Raw genomic sequence first — 16,210 nt, 5'->3', positions numbered from 1 at the left:
TCAAATTATCAATATTCATTGATTGCTTTATTATTGTTAACTTGTTGATTAAGGGGGGAATACCGTCTTCAATTAAAATGTTGTGAAAACGATTACATGGAAGAGTTACATCACTTCCATGAACTATTATTTCTCAAACAATTTAGGATTAGTTTGAGAGTTATATTTGGAAAAGAAAGAAAAGAAGGTGAAGACTTGTGAGCTATAAAATTTATTTATAAGATTACTCCAAGTCTTCTATTTCCCTTCCTTCCCCTCCAAAATCCAATTCTCAGGAAAACCCTTAATTGTTTAAAGATTTCAATTCAAATAAAGATATAATTTTGAATCCGAGAGATAAAAAAATTATAAAGTAAAAACTTTCCCGTATGAGGCTACAACCCAAACTAAATAGTTGATTCCATGTGTGATTCTACTTTCTACTAGTAGGATTATATCGTTGCATTAGTTGGTAGCTGATGTGCTTCATTACAATAATGAAGAAACGAAAATAGGATTTATTTTTCCAAAAAGAGGGCTTCTACAATATAAAACAAGTCACAAGAACACAATCATGAATCATGGGAATAAAAATACACCAGGTCGGGAGTGAGTAACATGGATTAACTATCAGATTTAAAATGGAATTCCAAAGTAAATATAAACTTTTCAGTTTTCCAAATATAAGCACATGACCTCTATTTTCGAAAAATAAACTAAAATAGCCTATAAAAACAGAATCCGAATCAGATTTCCGCTACACCTCAAATTTCAAAGGTGGGCAGCACCAGCACCAACCAAAACACAAGTGACCCTAAATTTGAGAATTGTAAAGAAAACGAATCACAAAAATTATTATCTTAATTGAACTTCTATATGTTACAAATGCTATGGAATGATTATGCTACCTGCTAACTAACGCTGAGAGTCTGGGCAGGCATGTAAAACCACATAATACAAGACTCAAGATTCAATCGATATTAGTCCTCCACTGGGAAGGTACCTAATGCGGCTACACCGTTTTAATTTGGCTAGAGCTTCCTGTGGCTTACCAAGCAAGAGATCCACACAAACTGCAGTAAGAGTGGCTTCTGGACTGTTTGGTGATATGGATAATGCCTGTGAAATCAGTATGTTCGCTTCCTCCAAGTCGCCCTGCATCACTGATATTGCTGCAAAATTTGCATAAATTGTTGCTCGTGCCTCCTCTGGCTTGAGGAAATCAATACTTTTGTCCTTGAGACAATTATTCTTGGCTGCAATGGGTCCTCCATTTACCTCTTCACATTCGCAGGTACTCTCCACTCGCCATTTCTCACAGTCCTCTTGACTGAAAGGCAATATAACATTGTGTTCCCCAGACAGATAAAATGATAAGAGCTTAGCAGCTTCTTTTGGTCTTTTCAGCAAGCAGAGAGCCTCTGCTGCATAAACATGGCCAAGAAAGATGTAAATTCTGGAACATTCAGGAAGTTCTAAGAGAGATTTTGCAACTGACAGTGCCTTCTCAGGATTGTCCAATTCCAGCTCCACATATGCTAAATTAGCAAGAACAGCTTGTTTAACCAATTGATTTTCTCTTCTACAGACATCTTCATAATAGGAGAGAGAGTTCTGAACCAGTTCTTGACTCGTTCCTCCTTTTTGCTCTTTTGTGTCCCCATTAGAATTAATCTGACCTAAACCTACTGTTACTGAAAAAGCCTTTGAATCAATGCCATGTAAGTTCTTAAGATTTGAATTCTTTGAAGATGGTGATTCACTTGTATCATTTTCCTCCATAGAAGAATTAGAGGGCAATCCAGACTTCAAATAATTTGTACTATAGGAATCCAGCAAGTGCAGAGCATTTGCAAGGCACTGTCGGGCTAGGGACATCGATAACTGGAGCTGCCCGTCATTGCTCTGACAAAAATAATCCTTTTCAGACGAGTCCATATGTCCATTTCCTGGAATATGATCTTCCACAACAAGTTGCCTCCATTTTCCCGTCCCAACAACACAAACTGCAACCTCCAACTTCTCTGGAGGAACCCCACCTGATTTAATTAGGCCCTTTTCTAAAGCCATCAGACAGCATTCTGAAAATCGGAGCCACAAGAGAGGCTGTTTGTAAAACACCAAACTAGCCTTCTGGAAACAGCTAGCAGCAAGTATGGGCTTCCCACAAGCCAAGTACTGAACACCACAATTATAAATTATACGGAAAGAATTATCCTGTGAAAAAGTAGTGAGCTTTAATGGTTGGTCCTTCCGCATGGATGAACAATTAGTCAATGCCTTTGAGAAGAATAATGAGGAAGTATGATATTTCCCAAGATGATAATAAATGCACCCAAGATTGTTGTTGAAAATACTTGAAAATGTTGTGTCTGTCCGATTACTTGATGCCATCAATAGTTTTATTGCTTTACAGTGGTTACCACGAGCATATTCAAGCTGAGATTTCAAAAGAAGAGCCATGGATGAATCTTTTCCACGTGCAATATTCATAGCCAGCTTGACTTCACGTTTTGCTAGCTTCAAGTTCCTTGTAAGAATCAGAAACCGAACCTTGTAAAGTTGCAACTTAAGCTTTAAATCAACAGAAGAAAACCTATCAACCAGAGCCCTTGAAAGATCAATTGATGATGGGCCCGTTGGCCTTGCTAAATTTTGTCCGCCCATATGCAAAAGCATTGCTTCATAATCAAGTGTGTCTTCAGATAAAGCTCTGGATAGAGGATTCTCAGAGGCATTGACATTTGAACCTAAATCAGAACTGGATGCTTCGGCAGTTGATGCACTAATGGCAACAGGTGCAGATTTTGTAATTAGATTTGCAGATTGTTGCTGTGATGTGCTCCCATTGTTTCCTTGACTCACACTACTAACACCAAATGCCTTTTCCAGATAAGTCAACACATCCTAAACAAACAGAATCCAGCTCAGAACAATGCACTTTCAAATACAAAAAGATAAATAATGAAAAAATGAATTTTTAAGCCATTCATTCAAAAACCTAAATAAGACTGCAACTGATTTATTCTTGTATTTTAGTGATTTTTTACTTACGGGAGTTATTCTTGTATTATTTTTTTCACGAGTGGTGGAAGTTACATTAATGCCTATGTGGTAGGAATTTGACATACCCAATCACTCTTGGCAAAGAAAATTGGGAAAATATGGGTATATCACTTTATTAGGAATATGAGAATACTTGTTCAATGTTTGAACCAAACATGTTAATATTTGATTGACATATTGATATTCCCAGGAGTAACTTCATATAGCTTTAAACAAACGCACTCATAAACTTGCAATTTGACCACAACGGTGTAGATTTTTTAGAGCTTTCAAAGTGGATTGGGATCCTCTCATTTTAGCTCCTAACATAACCTTGTCGTGAATCCAATGTTGTGTCTTTTAAAATAACCTTCGCATAAATACAATACTCTGCAGGGGTAATATTTCCTGTACATGAACCCAATGTTGTGCCTCTCTTTCTTTCCCAAATTGATAGGGCATTAAGTTAGGACTTGGGATATAAAACGAGAGGAGAATGAGGCTTGGCACAACGGTAAGGTTGATTGCCTTGTGACATGGAGGTCATGGGTTCAAATCTTGGAAACGGTCTCTTCGCTTGCGAGAGTAAGGCTACCACCCACCCCATACCCTACTAAGTGGGATCCTCGTGCATGGGCCACCCTTTTTAGGAGATAAAATGAGAGGAACCAGATCCTAACAGATAATGTTACAACTACTTTATAATCATTAAAACATTTTGCAGCCTCAAATCAATAAATTCATTTTCTTTCAAAGCTGACCAAGAATTAGATTACATACATGATATTTGAAACATGAACACCTCCAAATAGCTATAAATAAAGGATTGAAACAGATTAATTCAACAAATCACCATCCAGGTAATTCAGCTGGCACGACCAACATTGGCTAGGGAAGGAAGACTTAAGGTATCAAAAGATAAATGGGAAGGTAATGGTTCAACTAGGGTTAAGGTTAATTATATTACGAATTGAGTACAGATAATGCACATAACATTATTATTTACTAATTTACATATATAATGAAGAAATAAGTAGCCACATGCTAGTCAAATAGTAAAAAACATAATACACACATTATCCAATAGAACTTACAGCTGATTTTGATGCATCATGGCAGGCGAGGCTAGCATCAAGCAGCAGAAGGCAAATATGTAGAGCTGTTGTCTGCTTTGGAAAGAGGACACAAAAACAGAGGGCAAAACAAAACCAGTAAAACATCAATGAAACTCTTACGACAAAGTAACGCTGAATATATGACGTACCTCATCTATGGGTTCAATATTTTGGAATAGGGGTTCCAAAACTGATAATGTCTTTGCATAATTATGAAGATGGAACCAGGTGATAGCCTAGAGAAATTGAAAAACACATCAACAAATATATTATGATAGCAAATATATTTCTAGCAAAGGGACAAGTGGGCGAAATAAATGAAATTAATGAGTAAAATAAACATACAATATTTAGGATTGCCACAGAGGAGTCAAATTCATCTGCATACATTGTAGTGGTGCTATTTGCACCTGAAAACTGATGTGTCAAAGAATTACTTCCTTTGGATCCCAAAACAACTTCGTTTCCAACATTATTAGATGACTCTTCCTGATCTCCAGAAGCCAGAGCAAGCTCGTCACTTTTCCTCTGTGAACCAAGTCCATCAACAAAAGAGGGATAAGTAAAATTTACAAATAAGTATAGATGGGAGCTACATCTGGAATTCAAATTATCCAAAATAGCAGACATCAAATTTTTAAAAGTTTGTATTCAGATGAAAACCCCACTTGACAACTTCATTAGTGGGACAATGTGACAAACCATGTGTGAACTTTAAAGCCCAATTACTGAAAACTTAAACAATACTTAGCACCTTCTCCGCCAGTCTTTCCTATCTATCAATATTATCATTCAGGTACTTTTCCTCCTTTAAGAATGACATAAATAAAATCAAGAAAGAATTAAAAACAATGCCATACAATGGAGCATACTAGGTCCAACAGTGGTGAAATCTTATCAGCATTCCTAACCCCAAAAAACAGAAGTTGAGGGTAAAAACCATGATACTTATCTGAAACAAATATGGTCTTTCTACAATGTTAAACCTCTCATCCACCAAGTGAAATCAATTTCCAATTTGGGACCTGTTTGGTTTGTGATAACATCTAATTTAATTTACAATTATTATTGATCATTATAATATGACATCGAGTTATCATTCTATTTCTTGTTAACTTTAATGTGACCCCGTGTTTTCATTATTCCTTCTTTTCTAAGCAAAGATTTTAATGTGACCCCGTGTAGTAAACAGTGAAAACAACCCTTCATTGTTTCCTTTACAAATCTTTGAAAACAGAAAACATAATGAAAACATAGGGCCACATTCATAATTAATGAAAATAGAATGAAAACAATAAACCCCAAAAGCAGATGGCCCAGGATTTACACCCAAAGAAACACCAAGGTAAGTGAGGGCCATTAAGGTCTATTTTCATTTTCAATGAGCCCAATGTATCTACATGAATCAGTATAAAGGCTCACAAACTATTGATATTTCAACTTCACACTTGCACATATAATAACCCAAGTCTATTTTTTATTTTCAGTAAACCCAATTTGTATGCATGAATCAGTATAAAGGCTCACAAACTATTGATGTTGAAGTTCACACTTACAAATTATTACCCAACTCTATCTTCACTTTCATCTCATCATTGTAATTTCAATTGGTGTCATTGAGTTCCAGATTTCTAATCCATAAAGGTAACTAAAGAAATGGTCACTGACGAACATGAGCCAAGAATAACAAAAGCTATTGCACAACTGACACTGTACATATCCAGGGGAAGGGAAAAAAGATACATTTCAAATTTTTTGTTTGGAAACAATTCAAATTTTCAAGCATACCTTGATGCCATTAAGTACTTCAAGCAACTTTTTGGGATCTGAACAGCCATCTCTGAAGAATTCAGCAATTGCAATATTATGAAGGACCTGAAATATTTCGATTTAAAACCTTAAGCACTAGAATTCTTAGTTAACATAAACAAAACAAAAATAAAAACTGAACATAAAAAAGGATTCAAAATTAGTGGGTTGTATCAACTAGCTACCCCACTGACAACATTGTTCACTCTCGATCTTAACAGGCTTGTTTATGAATGGCAGAATTTTATCATTCTAAAAACGTTGTCTCAAATGCCATCCTCAAAATCAATCGAAAATCAAACTTTTATTATTTTTAACTGTATATTTGTATGAGATATTTGATATGTGGAGAGCACACAGACAAAATCCATGCTTAGTAGTACATAGGAAAATGATGATAAAATACCATTATATATCTTCCACAAAAAACAACTTCACGGGCATACTGAGTCCTAGGGCCCTCCAATTATGTGAACTTTTTCATCATATAGTAATAGCAGATCTAATCCATTAGGAAATGCATAAAGGCATTCTTAAGGACTAAAAACTCAGAGCCCAACATTTCTAATTCCATAAAACAGAACAGATATGGGATATTTACTAGGGAAATAATACTTTCACAAACTATGTGAGGTATGTGCACATTCTAGACCGTTGAGAAAAAAACATTAAAGTGGGTCCATGGTATAACCACTTGGCTTGAATAAGAGTATGTGAGAAGTGTGAGTGTAAGTTGGTGTAAGTATCAATCATTACTCAATGTAGTATGTCAACCTCGAGTTGCACAAGCGACAAAATAACCATCCGATATTTAAACAATCAAACAAGAAGCATTAACATCAAGAACAAAAACTAACAAAACACCAAGAGAAGTCAGCTTATAAAGATTGTTGTGATCTAGAAATGAGCTCAAAATTCCACTTCAGGTGAAATCATCCAATCATTCAAACTTTCCATTTTTGATCCACTATACGTGTTTCTTCAAGTCTTGAAAAGTTACACCCACTGTTCCATTTTCTTAGTCGTTATTAACATCACAAAGCACATATGGATCCATGTATTCACAATTTCAAGCAAAGCAACTTAGCCAGACCAATCATGAGAATCATAAAAACCATTTGAAACCAAACCACATTAGCATTTATATCCATGGAAGCTACAATGCAAGCACTTACTAACTATAGTTTCCGAATGGAACCAAAACTAAAATACACCTATTAAATATATAAAACCAAAACAAGAAACCAATCACCTGAAGTATCGCAATAACTATCAAGATAAACATCAAACAAAGAAGCGGGAAATATAGAAAAATAAAAACAATCAAAACCTAGAAGAAACAATAAGAAGTGGATAAGATACTTACACAAGCTATGTGAGGTGTGCACAATCTAGATCAATGAGAAAAACATGTTGCAGTGGCACATGGTGTTACCATGTGTCTTGAATGGGTGAGCAGTGTGAGTGTAAGTTTGTGCAAGTATCATTGCTCAATCTACTGTGGCAACTTTGAGTTGCACAAGCGACAAATAATCATCCGATATATAGTTAGACTACCAAAAAAGTAGCATTGACATCAAGAACCAAAATTAACGAAACGACAAATGAATTCAGCATATAAAGATTGTCGTTATCTAGAAAATGATCCAAAGATTCCAATTCAGGTGAAATCATCCAGACATTCAAACATTCCATTTTGGATCCACTGCATGTGCTTATTCAGGTGAGCATAATATTCCCACATGCATCCACATAAAGCAACATAACGCAACATATCCACAGTCAATCAAACACTCGCAACCAACGAGAATAAAAAAAACAAGTGAACCAATGCACATTTGCATTTATAACCACATAAGCTACACTGCGAGTGTTTACAAGCTATAATTTCCAAAAGTTCCCTAAATCAAAATTCACTTCTTAAAAATATAAAACCAAACCAACACAAATCAATCACCTAAAGTATCGCAATTAGTACTACCAGCACAAGCATCAAAAGAACTAGCAGGAAAACACAACAACAAAAAACAATCAAAACCTAGAAACATAGAGCATTGAAGGATCAGCATCAATGGAGAGGTGAAAAACTGAAAATTACCTTGGGATCGTGCTGCTTCTTGTGCAACAGCTGGTTCAAAACCTCAACGCATTCGGCGAACTTGCCAGACTGAAAATGCAACACAGCGTCTTTGGCCAGCGAGACAGTGACAGCAAAAACGGCGTTGTCGTTATCTGTGGCGGAAGAAGAATCGCGGTTAGCGGTTGAAGACGGAGAAGACGATGATGAATCTCGATTTTCCATGGTGAGATCGAAAGTGAATTGCATATAAAAACGAAGTGAGAAGAGAAGTTATAGAAACCCTATGGTTCAGAAAAAACCCTTAGCTTCTGGTTTTGGTTTCTCAGATGCGCGTGGTTTTGTACAGATTCAAAGGAAGAGTGTGTGAGTGAAAACCTACTCGCGGATTTGGGGCAGATTCATTTTTTCATAATTATTAGTATTTTTTTTTTGTTGGGTGCATACATATATGTTCAGTTATGTGCATCATATCTTTGGCAAGCAAATTAATCCTTCTTGTAAAAAAATATTGTTTTCGGAAATCGAATCTTTATAATATTTAGTAGGATCTTATGTTATTAAATAAATATTTTGTTATAAATTTTATCTCATATCTATCTCGTACTAATGATAATAAAATAAAATTGTTTAAATTTTTTACTTAATGTATTAATTATTTGGGGCAACATATATGTTCGTGGAATGTGACTGTAAGTTAAGAGTTTGATATGAATTACTAAAAAAAAAATGGAAAATATTATATTGTCTTACAAATCTTTCTATACAAAAGTAATATGTGTCTTTATATAAAATAATACTTTATTTATTAGTTAATGAATGATTTAGTTTATCAATGTTATCTATAAATAATGAATGATATAACATCATTTAAAATAAGTGATGTAATTTACGTGTATTAATTTATTTATGGAGTAATATAAATAATGAATAACAGATAAACATAATAATAAAGTAAAAGACCGTGTTGCATCAATATTTTTATTTATTAGTTTGACTATTTTCTTTTAAAAATATGCATTGAAGTATATCTTCCTTTATTTTGGTGAACTTCGAGTCTATCAAGAAAACTGCACATGGCAGACATCAATCTTCTTTGAGGAAGTAAAGTTGTGTTTTTTTCAAACTATTAGGAATATTAAGTTTGTTTTGTGTTTGCATGGAAAAATTTCAAATTTTCAAAGAAATTAAAATACAAGAATTTTAATCACAATTATAAGATTGCCTTCAGTTGTGTAATGAAGTTATTGATACTCCAAATTGTCTATTTAGGTACATATTTTTAGTATCAGCCTATCTGAATTTTAAGGTTTTTTGTTGCATATTACCTATAACTGTGCCTCATAAGCATTTATTATGTGGTTCCTGCTTTCTCTAATGCCTATTCTCTTTAAAATTTCAAGACCTTGAAGTGATGCCTTTACTTTTCTTCTATTGTTTCTTCCAAGTAATAGATTCTGTGAGATAAGTGATAGTGTCAACGCGTTTCTTAAGATTGACCATAAATTGCTACTTACATATATGTACAGAATGATGTATTTATGGTTCAGAGTACAGTGTATCCAGCAGGTAATTTACCATTTCATAGCTGTCAACTAACAAGGTATTGGTCCAGTAGTGTAAGGCCACATTAGATCCTCAAGGTTGAGGGTTCGATTTCTGGGAGCAACATTTGTTGATAGGAGCATTCACGAACCCTGAAAAGGATCAGTTCCTTACTCAAAAAGGTAAAAGGATAACCTTGACAGTAACAAAAAAAAATATATCATGGCTGCCAAGTGCTTTATCTGTACTAGTACTCATCAGATAGTTATCATCTTATTGTGTCAACAAAATAGATGCATAATACTTCACCAAATATGTTTTCATCTATAAAAAACAAATAGATGCTACCAGATAAAGATTCAAAATTTCACTTCCACCAAATATTATCCTACAGTAAATAAATTGCTACTACATTAAAATATATTAAGCAGAAGAAGTGAAAAAGCAGAATACATGGTATATATTCATAAGTTTATGTTATGTTTTAAATGATAAATGGTATATATTCATTTTACGATGAACAAGATAAACTGAATATGCAACAAGCCTCAAAATTAAGAGAATTCCTGATGGGCAAAACCACCCCCAATCCAATCATTAGAAGCTCCAGAATAATCCAAATATTCCCTAAGAACTAAAAGTAAAATACCAGAGAATCTAGCATCATACACAGTACAACCACCTAAAATCTAAAACTTCATCTTCACAAGTCCATTGGAAGCTTCAGCTGCTCCATACTGCATCCAATCCTTGGCACAGACAAGGGCCTCCACTGTCTCTGGTCGCAAGGAACTGCGATACTGACCCATCCTTTTGCCTTTTGTGTCAAAGACAGAGTCAGAAGGAACAGTAGAAACTGGAACGGACAATATATCCCTGGCCATCTTGGAAAGAGTAGGGTACTTGGGTTTGTTTAGCTTCCACCAACCTAGTACATCGAAGTCGGGAACACGTGGCAGCAGTGACTCTTCCAGATATTGGTCCAGTTCAGACTTCATCAGCTGGCTACTAGTTTCCATGATGTAGACATCAAAATCTGTGAGACCATTTTCTGACAACAGAATTCCTCCTGGAGATCCATCTGTCTTGATATGGCTTTCACCATTCCCTTCTTCCGCATAAGTCGGTGTTAGTGGCAGGGGAAGGGCCACATACTCATGAAACAGCTCATGAATTCCATTTTCAACAATCTTGACATACACATGAGCATCCTCGCAATAGATTTTTGTGAAACTAAACTCGACAAGCTTCATCTTGAAACGAGGATCCATAACTACTGCAAGCGCCAAAACCAAACTACAATCCCTCCAGTACTTATCAATCTTTTCTTGCATAGATTTAGTAAGTTTGTTAGTGAAGGGATCCTCATTTAGACTGGAGCGACCCAGATCCATCTGCCATTTCCAAACTTCATGAAAGAAGGTAATAGCAGTGGGATGGGTTGTAGTTGTAAGAATGTTTGCTGCATCAAAAAGAGGCTTCAAGTATATGCAGAGGGTCTCAATCAGCTTCCAATCTTCCATAGATGGGGCTCCCTTATAATCAGGATCAGAAGTGTCCAAACAAGAAAACACTTCCTTTAGCTCAGAAGCTGCCACCAGCATTCGATATGTTGTGTTCCATTGGGTTTGGTCATCAATAAAAAGACTCCTTTCACTGGGGACCTGAAGTTGCTGCTTGAGCTGCAGGAATTTATCCTCATGAGATTGAGAAGTCTTCACATATTTTACACTATCCCGAATTTTATTGACTGTGCCTTGTGCTGAGCTCAACAAATCATTTGCAACATATCTTACAGTATGGGCAATGCAATTTCCAACAAGCAACTGACCATTGAGGATAAGTGAATTCTTCACAGAGAGTAGAGGTCTTAGATTTTCATGGGCAACTGCACTCAGTGCCTGACTACAAGTGATAGAAAACAGCCTGCCTTCCAAATTCCAATCTGAAAGGCAAGCATCTACAGCATGACTGATAGCAGAGTCAGAATCAGGGTATGGTTCCATCACAACATTGAGAATTCTCCTCTGCAACTTCCAATCACTATCGACAAAATGTCCTGTAATAAATACATACCCCACAGATTGACTCGAGGTCCAGATATCCAGTGTTAGACAAACACGTCCCGGTAATCCTTCAAAATACTTAGTAAGGTTTTGTTTTTCCATCAGGTAAGTCGCAACACAGTCCCCTTGAACACTGTTAAAGGTCACTGTGTTCAATTGGGGCTGCAGATTTTGGACAAATGCAACAAATCCCGGATGCTCAACCATGTGAAGGGGGTAATCATGCATAATGATCATCCTAGCAATATCACGGCGACAACGATCTTGATCGAATGTGACATAAGGAGTACTAGGGGATCTATAGCGTCGCTTTGGTGTATTGCTAGCATTGCCAGCACCACTTCCTCTTGAACCCGGAGTATATGGGGTCAACTGATTCTGATCTTGTTTACGCAGAAGAGTTGGGCATGCCCCCTTGGCAATATGGCGTTTAAGGTGGCTGGTTCCAGCAACTTTTGAACCAGTACTGTAGGCAAAACTTTGCTTGCACTGATTGCAGCATGCCCTTCGACATCCAGGACTAACTGTTTGTAGGGTGAAGTGTTCCCAGACTATAGACTTCTTTTTCCTCCTCTTGCTTGGCTGTGTTTCTGGGTTATGTTCCTCAGTATCCAGAGGAGTTTCAGCATTTACTATCTCATAACTGGTAAGGGTGTTGGCACTGACTATCTCATAGTGTGGTTGAGAAATGGCTAGCTGATGGTTGTGCACTGTTTCACCATTTGACAACATTTGGGAATCTTCTAGCTGATCATGGGAAAACGTTTCCAGGTTTGCTACTTGATGATTGGCCAGATTCTCAGAGTGGTCCAGATGATTGCTGGGCGGAATATCATACTGGGACAGATGATTGTGAGGTATTGGTTTGATGTCTGTGAGATGACTGTCCGCCGGTGGTTCAGAACATGGCAGTGGTTCAAAATTGGGCAGTGATTCAGGTTGAGGCAGCTGATCTTCAGGAATCATGTCAAGAATAGTGAAATGATGATCATCCGGAAGATTTTCTGGATTAGAAAGCTGATTGTTGTGATCTGTTGTAGGATTGACCAACTCGTTTTCAGATAGAGCATCATACATGACCACATCACTGCTGGTTTGACCACCATTCATGACAGCCTCATTGCTGGGTTGTGTGTCAGACATGACCACTTCATTACCCGGCTCTCTTTCAGGAATGATCATGCCATTGCTTTGCTGCGTTTCAGCCAAAACCATGGGATTGCTTAGCTGTGCCTCAGAAACAACCACCTCATCATTGTGCTGTCTTTCAAAAACAATAATCTCACTGTTGTTCTGTGTTTCAGAAACTACTACCACCTCGCTGTTGTACTGTGTTTCCGAAACAACCACCTCGTCAGTGCGCTGTCTTTCAGAAACAACCAACTTATCAATATGATTATTATTTTTCAGATCAGGGGTCACCACGACTATGACTTCTTCAAGGGTGGCCATCATGTCTTGATATGTTTCTTCCTGCTTCACCCATAAGAATTAGTTGCTGATTAATAGTAAATTACAATCAAGAAACACTTCCAAGACATATGTATACTACACTAATACAGATATGAAGGAAAAAATGATTTTAGTAGCGCATCCGGTATAAATTCCAATGCAAAATATAAAGAAATTAATGAACATAACCACACATTGCATTTGTTCACATGATTGTAAATCATTGAGCAATAAAAGGAATTGAAAACCAAAAACATGTACATAATGACATTATCTTAAAGCACCCAATGTAGAAAGTATAAAGTGGTCGCCTGTGTTGCATCAGTAAATATTCAACATCTTGAACAGAGTGTCATGGATAAAGCAAATGTATGCAAGGTAAGAACCCATTCTAATACATAACTGAAGGAAAAATTAAGAACACAAGCGCCTTTTGATATACACCCGATCATTTTTGTATAAAAAACTATTATGTCGATGACTAATATTTTAAAAATGAAAGAAAAGATACAAGCAACTCAATTTAAAAGTGAAATATAAACCCATGTTTGCAGAGAGCAAGTGAAGTTTGCTTTTATTTTTCTTCACTTCTTTTGGCTGGCTTGTGCAGTAGAACTACTTTCAGTTTTTAGTGGGTGAAACAAAAGCCCAAAGGAGGTGGTAGAAAACTAGTAATAATGTCAAAATGGATAAAGCAGTGTATCAGCACTGCACTTAGCATCCTTACTTTGCTGACACTTTCATATACATGCAACATATTGGATGAGCAAGCCTAGTTGCAAAGTGAAATTGACCAGTCTATGAACTCAAATAAGACATGGGCCCACATATGGATCTGGTCGGGCCAGGTCAACCATGAAAAGGAACATACTATAAAAATAACATGAAGTGAACAGAATAACCCAACAATTCAAGAGGTCCATAAGAGATTCTGATTAAACACTACCCAGAGCCCACACATAAGCCATCTCGGACTAAATGTATTTAAGATATTAAAAATTTTAAAACGTGTTATTTTTTTCAAAAAATTTAAAAGTATTTCATTTCCTTGAAACTTATGTTGGGTCGAGATCCTAGACATCTGTATCTCTTTGGGTGCAATGGTCAATTTTGTTTTTGGATTGTTTTCTTTGGTTTTCCACAAATATCTTCACTGATCATGTCCGAGCCGGAAACATCCACTAAAACCTCGAGAAACTTTGAAAAGATAAAAGAATTAAGATAACGTAACATTTCTCTAACGAATCAAACAATTATCAAGCGAATAGTTTAATGTATTTTTCATTCCAATCAACAATTTTCAAGCTTTTTAGTCATTATTAACTTTGATTTGATAAATCGGAGAGAAGATTGGTTAATTGTACTGAAGAAATCCAAACTCAAGAATGTTTCACTTGTTAACAGCAACCTATTAATAAAACAACAACAAAAACAGCAAAAAAAACAAAAACGCAATGCAATGATCTATCTAGAGCAGTGACAGAAAAAACATTAAATCACAGAATTAAAAAAATCCAGTTACTCCCCGTAACTATACGATAAATGAAACCAAATAACACGTCAATCACATTATGATTTTGAAAAACCAAAGCTTCAAAAAATCAGAACACTAATAAGAAGAAGCACAAGTAATTCATTGAAAACCCAAACCAAGAGTAAACATGCTTCAACCGAAAATTCAATTTTTTTTGGACAAATCGGAAGGTTAGGGTTTGGGATCTACCAGCTATATGTAAACGGAATCTGACGGTGCGACGGCGCCGTTACCGGAATGAGAAATTGGGTTTTGCAGAAGAGAGAGTGAGGGCTGAACGGAGAGAGAACAAGATTGGGCTTAGGAACGAACCCGATAAGCTAATTGGACCTTCGATTTCTAGGGTTTCTCCTTTGGTATCGTACTGGTTCATCAAATAGGGTTTCTCTCAACATTTAAAATAGGTTAACAAGTTTTTTTGGACTCTTAAGAGGTCCATCATTATTATTTATTCTTTTTTTTTCTTCTTCGCTTTCTTTTTTTATAAGACTCGATAATATTATTTCTTCATTGGAACGGACCCAAAGCCTTACCGTAGGTCATAGCCCATCCCTAAAGAATAAAAGGGGGTGATTTTTTTAACTTGATCTTTAGGGTAGTACCGTATGTGTAGGACGTGAGAAGATATTTGTCACTAGAAAAAGGTTCTTCAAATAAACAATAATAGATTATAAAGAAAATATATATATGTGGATAAATTTTAATGGCAAAACTCGGGAAAAAAATAAAATTATACTCACTATTAATGGATTTATGTATTATACATAAGATGAAATTGGACAAGTTTTGGAATTTTTTGTATTGAAAATTATTTAAAGTATTGAATTTACTAAAAATTACGATAGTGTCATTGATTATTCTATTTAAACAAAGAATAAAAATGTTGATAATGTTCATATATTTGAGACAAATATTAAGATGATAGATAATTTAGTAGATGATACTTGTCATATGATATTAAAATAATACACTTTTTTATACAACTTTTGGAATTTTTTGTATTAAAAATTATTTAAAGCATTGAATTTACTAAAAATTACAATAGTGTCATTGATTATTCTATTTAAACAAAGAAATAAAAAAGTTGATAATTTTCGTATATTTGAGACAGATATTAAGATCATATGATAATTTAGTAGATGACACTTTTTCATATGATAATTTAGTATATGATAATTGTCATATGATAATTGTCTTTTCCTTACTCACTATAATCGAACATTCAACTTTTGGACTAATGCGATACATGAGATTTAGTGAGATTTTTCACGACTAAATTAATGTCTTGATTGTTAAAACAATTAATTATATTGAAAATCCTATGAGTTTTATTGAAATAATAGAAACCACATTCTTTTTTCACCAATACAAAACATCATTAATTTATATACATACATTAAATTTCATGTGTTAATGTAATGTGCTATTAATTAATTAACAAATCCAACTCAGATTTTCACAATTTAATATGTTTTTACTTCTCTCTATAGTGTATCACTAATTATCTAGGGAATGGTGATGAGGTAAATCATACATGCTACATTGTTAAATATGAAAATTATCGTTTCTTACAACTTAATAAATAAAC

At 35.3% G+C, this 16,210-nt stretch overlaps 2 protein-coding genes across 8 annotated transcripts; both read right to left on the bottom strand.

Annotated features, from left to right (window-relative positions):
* LOC109354576 (CCR4-NOT transcription complex subunit 10-like) lies at nt 612–8,458 on the bottom strand. Of its 2 annotated transcripts, XM_019597185.1 has the most exons (7): nt 8,047–8,458; nt 5,928–6,014; nt 4,485–4,667; nt 4,289–4,375; nt 4,119–4,190; nt 1,696–2,886; nt 612–1,653 (listed from the first exon to the last, which is right to left on the bottom strand). In XM_019597185.1, exons 1-7 carry the CDS (start codon nt 8,272–8,274, stop codon nt 943–945), a joined length of 2,559 nt encoding a protein of 852 aa, XP_019452730.1. In that variant the 5' UTR covers nt 8,275–8,458; the 3' UTR covers nt 612–942. The 2 variants fall into 2 exon arrangements, with proteins under 2 accessions (XP_019452730.1, XP_019452722.1); XM_019597177.1 differs by having other exon boundaries at nt 612–2,886.
* On the bottom strand, nt 9,875–15,053 carry LOC109354540 (zinc finger BED domain-containing protein DAYSLEEPER-like). Of its 6 annotated transcripts, none has more exons than XM_019597167.1 (3): nt 14,809–15,053; nt 12,951–13,115; nt 9,875–12,884 (listed from the first exon to the last, which is right to left on the bottom strand). In XM_019597167.1, exons 2-3 carry the CDS (start codon nt 13,089–13,091, stop codon nt 10,260–10,262), a joined length of 2,766 nt encoding a protein of 921 aa, XP_019452712.1. In that variant the 5' UTR covers nt 13,092–13,115; nt 14,809–15,053; the 3' UTR covers nt 9,875–10,259. The 6 variants fall into 6 exon arrangements, with proteins under 6 accessions (XP_019452712.1, XP_019452720.1, XP_019452679.1 ...); XM_019597175.1 differs by having other exon boundaries at nt 9,875–12,900; nt 12,970–13,115; XM_019597134.1 differs by having other exon boundaries at nt 9,875–13,115.

Source organism: Lupinus angustifolius, chromosome LG01 (assembly GCF_001865875.1).
Source record: "Lupinus angustifolius cultivar Tanjil chromosome LG01, LupAngTanjil_v1.0, whole genome shotgun sequence".
NCBI lineage: Eukaryota > Viridiplantae > Streptophyta > Magnoliopsida > Fabales > Fabaceae > Lupinus > Lupinus angustifolius.
This window is presented reverse-complemented; position numbering and strand designations above follow the sequence as displayed.

What these genes read in the sequence shown, in the direction of transcription:
- LOC109354540 (XM_019597134.1), bottom strand. Translation starts at nt 13,091, where the DNA reads ATGATGGCCACCCTTGAAGAAGTCATAGTCGTGGTGACCCCTGATCTG.
- LOC109354576 (XM_019597177.1), bottom strand. Translation starts at nt 8,274, where the DNA reads ATGCAATTCACTTTCGATCTCACCATGGAAAATCGAGATTCATCATCG. An exon ending in AAGTACTTAATGGCATCAAG is followed by an intron (nt 4,668 to 5,927) that starts GTATGCTTGAAA and finishes CTTGGTTCACAG; the next exon opens with AGGAAAAGTGACGAGCTTGC. An exon ending in ATGATGCATCAAAATCAGCT is followed by an intron (nt 2,887 to 4,118) that starts GTAAGTTCTATT and finishes CTGTTTGTTTAG; the next exon opens with GATGTGTTGACTTATCTGGA.